Here is a 14244-nt window from a genome sequence, read left to right on the forward strand (position 1 = left end):
GCAGAGGTATGGTGGTGGCTGCCGAGGTATGTTGGAGATATTGTGAGGGTTAGGGAGGTATGGTGGTGGCTGTCCAGGTATGTTGGAGATATGGTTGCAAAGGTAGGGTGGTGGTTGCGGAGGTACAATGGTATTTGGGGAGGTATGGTGGTGGCTATAGAGTTATATTGGAGTTATGGTGGTGGTTAGGGAGGTAGGGTGGTTGTTGTGGAGGTAGAGTGGTGGTATGATGGTGGTTGGGGCGGTATGGTGGTGGTTGCGGAGGTATCGTGGTGATTGTGCAGGTATGGTGGTGGCTCCTGAGTTATGGTGCAGGTATGGTGGTGACAGCGGGGGTATGGTGGTGGTGCGACAGTGGTTGGGGAGAGAGGAACGGGTCTTGGGGAAGCGGCCTTTTGGTCTTCAACCAAGATACCTACCAGCAGCACAAGACACGCTACATTGAATGTGAGTACTGTCCCTTGTCCTGTAATTTACCTAAATTTGGGTTTTAAAAACACAGCTCCAGACAATTTTTTACTTTTTGGGGGTTTTGATAACTTTGTGTACAATCACAGGAGAACCCAACACGTTTCGTGGGCTCACCCGCTTCATCAGGGCTAAAGGGTGAAACATATACATTAATATCTGTCAGCATTTAATGTAAAATATAGGATGACCTATGTAATAATGTATATCAAACAGTGTGTCTGCTGAGCAATGCTTAGGTATATGTTGCACCCTGTAGAATGGGGATTGGCGAGAAGTCGAAACGCGTTGAATACACTTGGGACAAGTAAAAACCAACAGTACCTATTAAACATGGTTGGCGTGCTCACATCTTGATCATCTTTTTACATCTCTACTATGGTGACCTCTGGTGGGCTCACCTAAGAGCTGTCCTCCTTACATGCCTACAAATCATCCTTTACAGTGGTGTTCAGAGGTCCACAGCGTGTCACAGGACAGGAATTGGAGGGAAATCGCTCCAGAAGACACACTTTTCAGGAAAACAAAGAAGCAGCACTGATAATTAATCCTCCGTCCCGCCATGTATACTGTTCATACAATCTAGTCCTCTCTCCCACCGTAGTCCATTGCAAATTCAAAGTCCTTGTAGCACACCAACCCGTCAGAGTCCTGATCCACTTCCCTGGAGGAGAAAACACAGAATGAAAGGTTACTGTTTTATTGACCGTACACACTTGGGGTTTCCATGGGTAACTACAAATCTCAGTAGATCCTTTATAACATATGTCTTGATTGGAAGGATCCGATTTAGGAAATGTCAGACATTGTATTTAACCACTTGCTTACTGGGCACATATACCCCCTTCCTGCCCAGGCGAAATTTCAGCTTCCGGCACTGCGTCGCTTTAACTGACAATTGCGCGGTCGTGCGACGTGGCTCCCAAACAAAATTGGCGTCCTTTTTCCCCCACAAATGGAGCTTTCTTTTGGTGGTATTTGATCACCTCTGCGGTTTTTATTTTCTGCGCTATAAACAAAAAAAGCGACAATTTTGAAAAAAAAAAAAAACACTGTATTCCCTGGCTGGGCTGAACTCACAGGTAATCACTACAACTGAGTGAAATCCCCTGGAATAGTGATCTCCAAACTGTGGCCCGCCGGCCAGGTGCAGCCTTTTGCTTTTCTTCATCCGGTCCTTGGAACCTGTTCTCTCCTACTGATATGGAGCATTATTCCTCCCACTGACACCAATGATGGGGCACTATTCCTCTCACTGACACCAATGATGGGGCACTACTCCTTCCAATATTACCAATGATGGGGCACTATTCCTCCCATTGGTAAGGGGTAGAGCAGTGGTCTCCTTTGATTGCATCTTTCTGGCCCATAGGGCATGATTCCTCCCACTGGCACCAACGACGGGCATAATTCTTCCCAAATACACCAATGATAGACACTATTTCTCCCACCGTTACCAATAATGGGGCACTATTCCTGCCACTGACACTAATAATAGGGGCACTATTTCTCCCACTATTACCAATGATGGGGCCCAATTCCTGTCACTGACACCAATGATGGGGCACTATTCCTCCCACTATTACCAATGATGGGGCACTATTCCTCTCACTGACACCAATGATGGGGCACTATTCCTTCCAATATTACCAATGATGGAGCACTATTCCTCCCACTGACACCATTGATGGAGCACTCATGGAGATGAAATATGTAGATTAAAATAAAAAATAAAAAAATATGGAAAACTTTTATACAAGCGGGCAACAGCCGAAGAGGCAAACGAGATTGTTACCGCGTGCCACATTTACTGCAATGTAAGGAGCATTCTTCTCACTGATCACCAATGTAAGGAGCATTCTTCTCACTGATCACCAATGTAAGGAGCATTCTTCTCACTGATCACCAATGTAAGGAGCATTCTTCTCACTGATCACCAATGTAAGGGACATTCTTCCCACTGATCACCAATGTAAGGGACATTCTTCCCACTGATCACCAATGTAAGGAACATTCTTCCCACTGATCACCAATGTAAGGGACATTCTTCTCACTGATCACCAATGTAAGGGACATTCTTCCCACTGATCACCAATGTAAGGGACATTCTTCCCACTGATCACCAATGTAAGGGACATTCTTCTCACTGATCACCAATGTAAGGGACATTCTTCCCACTGATCACCAATGTAAGGAACATTCTTCTCACTGATCACCAATGTAAGGAACATTCTTCTCACTGATCACCAATGTAAGGGACATTCTTCTCACTGATCACCAATGTAAGGAACATTCTTCTCACTGATCACCAATGTAAGGGACATTCTTCCCACTGATCACCAATGTAAGGGACATTCTTCCAACAGACCACCAATGTAAGGGACATTCTTCCCACTGATCACCAATGTAAGAGACATTCTTCTCACTGATCACCAATGTAAGGAACATTCTTCTCACTGATCACCAATGTAAGGGACATTCTTCCCACTGATCACCAATGTAAGGGACATTCTTCCAACAGACCACCAATGTAAGGAGCATTCTTCCCACTGATCACCAATGTAAGGAACATTCTTCCCACTGATCACCAATGTAAGGGACATTCTTCTCACTGATCACCAATGTAAGGGACATTCTTCTCACTGATCACCAATGTAAGGAACATTCTTCTCACTGATCACCAATGTAAGGGACATTCTTCCCACTGATCACCAATGTAAGGGACATTCTTCCAACAGACCACCAATGTAAGGAGCATTCTTCCCACTGATCACCAATGTAAGGGACATTCTTCTCACTGATCACCAATGTAAGGGACATTCTTCTCACTGACCACCAATGTAAGGGACATTCTTCCCACTGATCACCAATGTAAGGAACATTCTTCCCACTGATCACCAATGTAAGGAACATTCTTCTCACTGATCACCAATGTAAGGAACATTCTTCTCACTGATCACCAATGTAAGGGACATTCTTCCCACTGATCACCAATGTAAGGGACATTCTTCCCACTGATCACCAATGTAAGGAACATTCTTCTCACTGATCACCAATGTAAGGGACATTCTTCTCACTGATCACCAATGTAAGGAACATTCTTCCCACTGATCACCAATGTAAGGAACATTCTTCCCACTGATCACCAATGTAAGGAACATTCTTCTCACTGATCACCAATGTAAGGGACATTCTTCCCACTGATCACCAATGTAAGGGACATTCTTCCCACTGATCACCAATGTAAGGAACATTCTTCTCACTGATCACCAATGTAAGGGACATTCTTCCCACTGATCACCAATGTAAGGAACATTCTTCCCACAGACCACCAATGTAAGGAACATTCTTCCCACTGATCACCAATGTAAGGAACATTCTTCCCACTGATCACCAATGTAAGGGACATTCTTCTCACTGATCACCAATGTAAGGAACATTCTTCCCACAGACCACCAATGTAAGGAACATTCTTCCCACTGATCACCAATGTAAGGGACATTCTTCTCACTGATCACCAATGTAAGGGACATTCTTCCCACTGATCACCAATGTAAGGAACATTCTTCCCACAGACCACCAATGTAAGGGACATTCTTCTCACTGATCACCAATGTAAGGGACATTCTTCCCACTGATCACCAATGTAAGGAACATTCTTCCCACAGACCACCAATGTAAGGGACATTCTTCTCACTGATCACCAATGTAAGGAACATTCTTCCCACAGACCACCAATGTAAGGGACATTCTTCTCACTGATCACCAATGTAAGGAACATTCTTTCCACTGATCACCAATGTAAGGGACATTCTTCCCACTGATCACCCATGTAAGGGACATTCTTCTCACTGATCACCAATGTAAGGAACATTCTTCTCTCTGATCACCAATGTAAGGAACATCCTTCTCACTGATCACCAATGTAAGGAACATTCTTCCCACTGATCACCAATGTAAGGGACATTCTTCTCACTGATCACCAATGTAAGGAACATTCTTCTCATTGTCCATCAGGCTAATGTACTGTGAGTTGTAGATATAATAACTATTAGCAGGGGTTCCCTGAGCCTGCAAAAATTATTTAAAGGGGTTGTCCATGTTAAAAAGGTTGAGAAAGGCTGCCCTAGACTATTGTCTTCTCTGAATAGGAAAAATAAAGTTAAACAACCTACAAAATTCTATTTATTACAGACAATCCTAAAACCAACAATTAATGAAGATAAAAATAAATAAATAAATGATAAATGATAGACAGAAGTAATCTATTATAAACCATTTCACCGGATGGCGCAGAAGAAAAAAAGCAAAGATGATCCTGCAGAGAGAACAACCAATGACACGCTCAGGTATCCCTCATCAGCGTAAAAATTGGACAGCGGGACAAGTGGCGAACGCAATAATATAATACGGCGTTAAGGATCAAATCATTTCCAACCACTTTAGAAGATAAGTATCTGGAAGCATCTTAAAGTTGATTATACGCCGGAGATAATAGGCCGGAGAGGGTAATCATTTAATCCTTTAAGAAGTGTGAGACGGAACAACGGAAACTGTAAACCTGACACAAATGAATGGCTGAGGAAAGAAATGGCTATGCGGCTAATTCAATATTCACCAGGCAAGGAGCCAATGAGAACGGAGAAGAACAGGCACACGGGGGAAAATCATTTTGCCGTTTAACATGTGTGAAAGCTTAGTGAATTGAGGCTGAAGTTTTTATACAGAAATACAGTATTTAGCTAGAATCATTGGGGGGGGATTTGTTCTACAAGGGGAAGTTTTTTTTGGGGGGGGAGGCTGGAGGATTTATGCTAGGATAAATATGGGGGGGGGGGAGGGGGTCACAGGGTGGTGTTTTTCCCGGGAGGGTGGATGGGGGAGGGGAGATTTTGGAGGGAGGATTTGTGCTAGGAAGGGGATTGAGGGAAAGGGTTTGCGGTAGGAGAGGTGATTTAAGGGGTGGTTGCACTATGAGAGGGAATTTGTGCTAGCAGGAGGAAGTTGGGGGGCAGCAAAGATTGTGCTCGGAGGGTACATTTAACCAGGGGGGTAATTTAAGCTGGGGGAGGGAGAATGTTTTTTTTTTTTAGAAGAACTTTGGCTTGCAAAGGGAATTTACGTTGGGTGTGAGAATACAGATTAGTGAGCGATTTATTTCCAGGTGGAGAAGATTTTTGTGATGCTCACAGATTGCAAGACGGGAGGGGGAGGGGTACATTTGGGCGTCTTTGACATGGGCACTAGGAGAGCAACAGAAAAGCTGAAATGCTTTCCATTCCTGGAGAAAACGCTGCCCCAGATTTCTTCCAGTGCTTGCCTTAATTACCGTATATACTCGAGTATAAGCCGACCCGAATATAAGCCGAGGGATCTAATTTTACCACAAAAAAATGGAAAACGTATTGACCCGAGTATAAGCCTAGGGTGTCCATCTGCATGCCTCACTGTGTCCATGCCCCACTGTGACTAGACCAGTGTTTCTCAATTCCAGTCCTCAGGCCCCCCCCCAACAGGTCAGGTTTTCAGGATTTCCATTATTTTGCAAAGGTGATTTGATCAGTTTCACTGCCTTAGTAATCACCACAGCCTTTTCATCTGAGGGAAATCCTGAAACCCTGACCTGTTGGGGGGGGCATGAGGACTGGAATTGAGAAACAGTGGACTAGACTGACGTTTAACCTAGGAGTCTATGGAAGGGGTTCCCGGCTTTAAATAATCGGTGCTCCCCGGCCGTAGGTCCCCCAGACAAGTGCTGAAACACTTGGCTTATACTCGAGTATGTACGGTTCTTCCTTTTTTTTTTATAGGAATTTGCATACCAGGAAGTGCACTGCTATTAAGGGAAATCTTTCATGGTACTGCTCAGGCAAAAATGAAATTTCCTGCAGTTCCCTAAAACAGCAAATCTTCACTTTACTTTCACTTTAAGAAAGAAGTAGTATACTTCCATATTCTTTGCTATCTCAACATTGGAATATAGTCCATCCTCAATAAATCAGCGGTGTCACACAATAGATATGTGTAATGGTTATGTTTCGAGCTGACTGGCTGCAGATGCCGAACAATTAAAGATAATACAATTTACCAAGCCAGGTTTGCTGCTCCGGAGGAAAGATCGCCGGTTTCTTCAAACTTTCTGCACTCTGGTGACCCGCCTGCCTCCCTCCCGTAATGAAGCCGCAGTGCTGGATATGAGCTGGCGCCATAGCAATAAAAGCCGTACTTAAATTGTAATGAATTCGGTACAGAGCATCGTGAAGCGGCAGGAAAATATATTCACAAAAATAATTCCCGTCTTTAATATGCTCTCTCGCCGGCTGCCGCGCTTCCCCCGCACTTGTTGCGCGGTTTTTATGATGGAAGGCGGACGGGGAGTGTCTGAAATACAAGTTGATGCTCAGCCGCGGTACGTGTTAATGGCGTATTAACTTAAGTGTGACTTTTTCTCCCAGAAATGTGCGGATTATTTGTTTATATTGGCCCGGTACATTTATATTCGTGGTCTGCCGTGTGACTAAACCCGCCGAGACGTTCCGCTGCAGATTTTATGGCGCAGATTACATCTAAAGCTGAAATTTTAGTATTAGATAAAATCATCCTATAAATGGAAGAGATTTGTTTTGCAAAAGTAGTATTTATGTTTATTTTACTTATTTATCCACTTGCCGACCCAAATACATACATACATACATATATATATATACACATACATATATATATATATATACACACACACATACATACACATACATACACACACACACACACACATATATACATACATATACATATATACACACACAATATATTATATATATATATATATATATACACATACACACACACACATACTGTATATACACACACACACGTTGTGGTTTGCCATTGGTTTACCCGGGTTATGGATAAAGCCATCAGCCATAACCCCGATATTTTTCAGACGCTGGCTCATGAAAGCCGTCTGAGAGGCTCATTAGGGACGTCCCCTCCCGGTGTTTTTTGGGGCTTACCATTTTTATTGGTGTGCCCGTGAAAAGATCTGATGATGCGGCCGTCTGGTCACAGAGGCAGACAGAGCCCAAATAGTCTCTGACCGCCTCTATGGCCTTGGAAGACCAGAGCGACGTCATGACATCACTTCCGGTCTAGGGTGGAAGTGAGCCGCCCATGCTGCCACACAATTTTTTTTTTTTTTTAAACAAGGGAAGCCGCGGCATTTTTTAACATTTGCTGCTGCCTTGGACCGCCGAGGCACGGCACCTCCACTCTTCCCGCCTGCTGTTTGAAGTTACGATCCTTCTTGGAAGGCTCGTTAATTCAAATAGCGGGCGGGAAGAGGGGAGTTGCCGCACCTGTGACATCACTTGTGGAAGGATCGTAACATTAAACAGCAGGCGGGAAGAGGGGAGTTGCCGCGCCTGTGACGTCACTCGTGGAAGGCTCGTAACTTCAAACAGCAGGCGGGAAGAGGGGAGGTGCCGCGCCTGTGACGTCACTCGTGGAAGGCTCGTAACTTCAAACAGCAGGCGGGAAGAGGGGAGGTGCCGCGCCTCGGAGACGGGAGCTGCAGAAGAGCTGAAGTCCACTAGATTGAGTTAAGAGGCTGATCATATTACTGATAAGCACACTACAGGGGAGATTGCTACATTACTGTGCTGATGGGGATATTACTGGGTACATTACTGTGCTGATGGAAACATTGCTGGGGACACTGCTGATGGGGACACCTCTGATGGGGACACCACTAACGGGAACACCGCTGATGGGGACACCGGTGTCCCCATCAGCAGTGCCCCCATCAGTGGCGTCCCCATCAGTGGTGTCCCCGTCAGCGGTGTCCCCGTCAGCGGTGTCCCCGTCAGCAATGATGGGGACACTGCTGATGGGGATGCTGCTAATGGGGTCACCGCTGATGAGGACACCGCTGATGGGGACACTGCTGATGGGGGCAACGCTGATAGGGACATGGGGTCACTGCTGATGAAGACACTGATGAGGACACCGCTGATGGAGACACCGGTGTCCCCATCAGCATTGTCCCCATCAGCGGCGTGCACATCAGATACATAACTGATTTTTTTTCCGTCCCCCCTGAATACTTGTAAAATCTACAATGTAGCCCTTGTGTTGAAAAGTTTGGAGACCCCTGGTTTAGATCAAAGCATATTCATGTGTTAGAATGGCCCAGTCACAGTCCAGACCTAAATCACATTGAGAATCTGTGGCAAGACTTGAAAATTGCTGATCACAGACGCTCTCCATCCAATCTGACAGAGCTTGAGATATTTTACAAAGAAGAATGGGCAGAAATGTCCCTCTCTAGATGTGCAAAGCTGGTAGAGACATCCCCAAAAAGACTTGCAGCTGTAATTGTAGAGAAAGGAGGTTCTACAAAGTATTGACTCCGGGGGGCGCCATACAAATGTACCCCCCACACTTTTCACATATTTATTTGTAAAAGACTTTGAAAACCATTTATCATTTACCTTCCACTTCACAATTATGTGCCACTTTGTGTTGGTCTATCACATAAAACCCCAATAAAATACATTTACCTTTTTTTGTTGTAACATGACAAAATGTGGAAAATTTCAAAGGAGGGTATGAATACTTTTTCCAAGTCACTGTATATCCATCTACATCATCCAATGTCCGCTACTTTTTGGCTGAAGCGACTCCACCGGGGGAATCCCCTTGCCAGCGATCTCTCGGCTTCCCTGCATTATTCTGGCTGATTAATTACTCGGCTCATTTTGTTTGTTTCTCTGTTACGGAATAATAGAAGGCGCTGTATTGGCCGCGGATAAGGACGCTCTCCACAATGCAGCGTTTACAAGCCACGCAGACATTAAGTAATTGACTTCCCTCTCAGGGACCAATTATGCTACTGAAGGGAGAACGGCGCCTAATAAACTTGTTTGATGCTGCAGAAGGATGCGCGGGTATGATCCGGGCACACAAGGGGTTAAAGCCAAACTTCCAAGCAGATATAAAAGATCATCATTTATTCGGGTTTGAAAGTTAAAAAAAACATAACATTAAAGCAGAGGTTTAATCTGATTACCGAGTTTTTTTCAGCACATTTTTTTGTGCTGAAAATGCCCCCCCTTTTTGTGCCTGATCTCCCGGATTTTAGGGGCCCGGTACTGGCCGGCCGTAGGTCCCCTGGACCCCAAACTTGGCACACATGTATATACTCGAGTATATACGGTATACAGCAGGGCTCGACAAAATCAGGGCGCCAGGTGGCAATTGTGACAAGAAATTGTGACCTGGCGCCCACCGGTAATTGAGGCCGCGGCTTTGCGGCCTACAAGGGAGCGGCCTAAATTACCGGCCGTCGCGGGCCCGCCAATCATGGCGGGGGCGCACGGAGGCACAGTGTGCCCCCACCGCGCAATCTCGGCAGGCCCGCGACGGCTGGTAATTGAGGACGCGGCTTTGTGAAGTGCCAAGCTTCCTTCTGTGACCTGCGCCATCTGGTGGTGGCCGTTGGCATTACAAGTAAAACAGCATGTGTAATGTGTAATTTTTTTAATTAAAAAATAAGACAACAGTAAAGTTATCCCAATTTTTTTTATATTGTGAAAGATAATGTTATCTCTATGACCCTGGGAGGCCGGAAGCGACGTCGTGACGTCACTTCTGGAACTGGAATATGTAAACACCCCTAGAAAAGCAGAGTTCAATGGGGTTTTTTTTTTAAATCTCAAGCTTTACAGGGTAGCTGGGGTCTTATACACCCAGATGTCTCCATAAAGAGGACCTGTCATGCATTATTTCTATCACAAGGGATGTTTTCTTGTGATATGAATAAAAGTGATAACAAAATAAAATTAAGGGACAGTGTAAAAATTTTAAACAAATAAATGAATAATAAAAAAAAAAAAAATGTGCTTGCATGCAGAAGTGAACGCATACGTAGACTGCGTCTACATACGCAAACGGTGTCTGCACCACACATGTGAGGTATCGCTACGAATGTTAGAGAAAGAGCGATAATTCTAGCACTAGACCTCCTCTGTAACTTTAAACTGGTAACCTGTAAAAATGTTTAAAACGTCACCTATGGAGATTTTTAGGTACCGTCGCTTGGAGCCATTCTACGAGTATACGCAATTCTGAAGCGTAACACGTTAGTTATTTATTTACTCGGCGTAACATTATCTTTCACATCTTACAAAATAAATCGGGTTATATATTGTGTTTTTTTTGCCATTAGAATGTATTCAAGGGATGAAAGAAAAATCCTGGATCGCCGCACTCAAAAACGATGTCTTTATTCAAAACATGAACAAACAACAAAAATTCATATGGAAAAAAGAGCCAAAATACATGCAGTCAAACAAGAAGTGGACTAGGAAAAAAGAGCTGACATGTTTCGCATCATGTGATGCTTACTCGTAGAATGTATTCAAGTGTATTATTTATTTCCCAAAAAATTGCATATTAAAAAAATAAACGCTGCGCAAATACCGTGTGATAAAACAAATTGCAACAACAATTTTATTCTCTAGGGTCGTTTCCAAAAAAAACAAAACATATATAATGTTTGGGGGTTCAGAGTAATTTTCTAACAAAAAATATGTACTTTTACATGTAGGAGAGAAGTGTCAGTATTGGCCTGGGTGGGAATTAGTTAATGATGCATTAAAGGGGTTGTAAACCCTCTTTTTTTTTTTTAACCACTTAAGGACCAGTGCACGACTATATACGTCGACACAATGGCTCCTGTGGGCAGATGGACGTACCTGTAAGTCCCCTTTATGATGCAGCATTGTGGGCGTGTGCGCCCGCCGCCAGCTCTGTGAGTCTGACCGTGGGTCCCGTGGGCTCGATGTCTGCGGGGATACCCGCGATCGTCTCACGAAGAGAAAGAACGGGGAAATGCTGATGTAAACAAGGCATTTCCCCAATCCTACTAGTGACAGGACACGGATTACAGCTCCCTGTAATCGGGAGCGGTGATCAGTGTCGTGTCACACACAGCCCATCCCCCCTACAGCTAGGCTCCATGTACACGGGACGCTTTTACAACTGCTCCTAAATGATTAAACTTGACAGATAGTAACCCACGTTTAAAATGTCAGTTTTGCCACGTTTACATGCCACGTTTGCGTTTAGAAGCGTTTCAATAACGTGGAAATCTCCTGCGTCTGAACCCAATCGCTGATCGCCACCATTACTAGTAAAAAAAAAAAGAAATTGTACTAAAAATGCTTTAAAACTATCCCCTATTTTGTAGACACTATAACTTTTGTGCAAATCAATCAATTTTTACCAAAAATATGTAGAAGAATACGTATCGGTCTAAACTGGAGGAAAAAAAATGTTTTATTATATATTTTTTGGGGATATTATAGCAAAAAGTAAAAAATATTGCTTTTTTTGCAAAATTGACGCTCCATTTTTGTTTATAGCGCAAAAAATTAAAACCGCAGAGGTGATCAAATACCACCAAAAGAAAGCTATATTTGTGGGGAAAAAAGGACGCCAATTTTGTTTGGGAGCCACGTCGCACGACCGCGCAATTGTCAGTTAAAGTAACGCAGTTCCGAATCGCAAAAAGTGCTCTGGTCTTTGGCCAGCCAAATGGTCCGGGGCTGAAGTGGTTAAATAACAAACATACGATACTTACCTCTAAAAAAAAATGTAAACGTGCCCCGTCCCGCCAAGCTCACAGTGTAAAAAATAATAAAAAGGTAAAATAAATAAGAATTTTTTTTTTTTTTTTTAAAACGCGCCCCGTCCCGCCGAGCTCGCATGCAAACGCATACGTGAGCAGCGCCCGCATATGTAAACGGTGTTCAAACCACACATGTGAGGTATCGTCGCGATCGGTAGAGCGAGAGCAATAATTCTAGCCCTAGACCTCCTCTGTAACTCAAAACATGCAACCTGTAAAAAAAAATTTAAACGTCGCCTATGGAGATTTTTAAGGGTAAAAGTTTGTCGCCATTGCCGAGTGCCATTGCCAGTGCCGCAAAAAGTGGCCCGGTCACTTGGCTGCATAATGATCCTGGGCTTAAGTGGTTAAAAGCGCCAAGCATAATTCAGTGCGTCCCAAAGCCAACCAAAGTTGGAAGTTCAGTTTGAGGTGAACAATTCCTTAAAAACTTTAACAATAACCACAAAAATATAACAATATGCGTGTACAACGCTCCCCGCCATACTAAAAAATTACCGAAATAATCTGCAGAAGTTTCCATCCTCAGCAAGATGTGAATTGTGCTGGATATACAATCTTGACACGTGAAAAGCTCTTGCCTGGGAGGCGTTGCGCAGTCTGGCCGCTGACACATTTCCCACGCCATATGGTGAGACGTTTTTTTTTTTGTTTTTATTTTTTTATGGAATCATATTTTTGTTTGCTTGTCAGAAAGCTGAGAAAACGAAGTGTTGCTGTTTATTGCTTCACACATTAACGGCGGATGATTCGATGGTCCCTTGCGGGAATGGATCTCCATCACGTATATAGAAGAGGAAGCGCAGAGAAGGGGGAGGGGCAGATGAGCTACCAGCCACAGCTTATGAACCTGAATAAAAATCAGGTTGATAAATGAATGACTATTTAAATTAATAAATACGTTTCCTATTACATCCAGCAGTGCCCAGAAGAGTCCCCCTTCACCCAGGAGTGCCCAGCAGTGTCCCTCCTTATATTTAGGAGTGCCCAACAGGGCATCCCCCCTTACATCCAGGAGAGCTAGCAGTGTCCCCCTGTTAAATTTAGGAGGGCCCAGCAGTGCCACCTTTTCAGCCATGTGTGCCCAGCAGTGTCCCCCCACATTCAGGAGTACTCAGCAGTGTCCTACTTACACCCATATGTGCCCAGCAGAGTCCCCCCTTACATTCAGAAGTGCCCAGAAGAGTTCCCCCTTCATCCAGGAGTGCCCCTCCTTACATCCAGGAGTCCCCAACAGCATCCCCCTTACTTCTAGGTGTGCCCAGTAGTGTCCTCCTTACATCCAGGTGTGTCCTGTAGTGGCCACCTTACATTCAGGAGTGCCCAGTAGCGCCCCCCGCTTACATCCAGGAGTGCCCAGCAGCGCTACCCCCTTACATCCAGGAGTGCCCAGAAGTGCCCCCCATACAGCCAGGAGTGCCCAGTAACATCCCCCCTTACAGACAGGAGTGCCCAGCAATGTCCCCCTTTACAGGCAGTAGTGCCCAGCAAATTTCCTCTGAAATCCAGGAGTGTCCAGCAAAGTCCCCCCTCACACCCAGGAGTGCCCAGCAGTGACCCCCCTTACATTCAGGAGTGCCCAGAAGAGTTCTCCTTACATCAAAATGTGCTCAGCAGACTACCCCCTTCATCCAGGAGTGCCCATCCTTACATCCAGGAGTGCCCAACAGCATCCCCCCCTTACATCCAGGAGTGCCCAGCAGAGTCCCCCCTTACAGACTGAAATCCCCAGAGGTGCCCTGAAATCCAGGAGAGCTAGCAGTGTCCCCTGTTACATTTATGAGGGCCTAGCAGCGTCCCCCTTTCATCCATATGTGCCCAGTAGTGTTCCCCCACATTTAGGAGTGCTCAGCAGTGTCCTCCTTACACCCATATGTGCCCAGCAGAGACCCCCCTTACAGTCCAGAGTGCCCAGAAGAGTCCTCCCTTACACTCCAGAGTGCCCAGTAGTGTCCCCCTTACATCCAGGTGTACCCAGTAGCACCCCCCTTACAGACAGGAGTGCTCAGCAATGTCCCCCTTTACAGGCAGGAGTACCCAACAGATTTTCCCTTAAATGCAGGACTGCCCAGCAGTGTCCCCGTTAC

At 44.9% G+C, this 14244-nt stretch overlaps 1 protein-coding gene across 1 annotated transcript in view; it reads right to left on the reverse strand.

Annotated features, from left to right (window-relative positions):
- Positions 1-406: 406 nt before the first annotated feature.
- Positions 407-14244, reverse strand: part of EFCAB11 (EF-hand calcium binding domain 11) — a 42094-nt gene continuing 28256 nt past the window's right edge. Inside the window, exon 6 of the mRNA XM_040333479.1 lies at positions 407-1132. Within this exon, the coding sequence (XP_040189413.1) occupies positions 1051-1132 (82 nt within the window). The 3' untranslated portion in view covers positions 407-1050. The remainder of the gene's footprint in view (positions 1133-14244) is intronic.

The sequence above is a fragment of the Rana temporaria genome, chromosome 13 (genome assembly GCF_905171775.1).
Source record: "Rana temporaria chromosome 13, aRanTem1.1, whole genome shotgun sequence".
Lineage (NCBI taxonomy): Eukaryota > Metazoa > Chordata > Amphibia > Anura > Ranidae > Rana > Rana temporaria.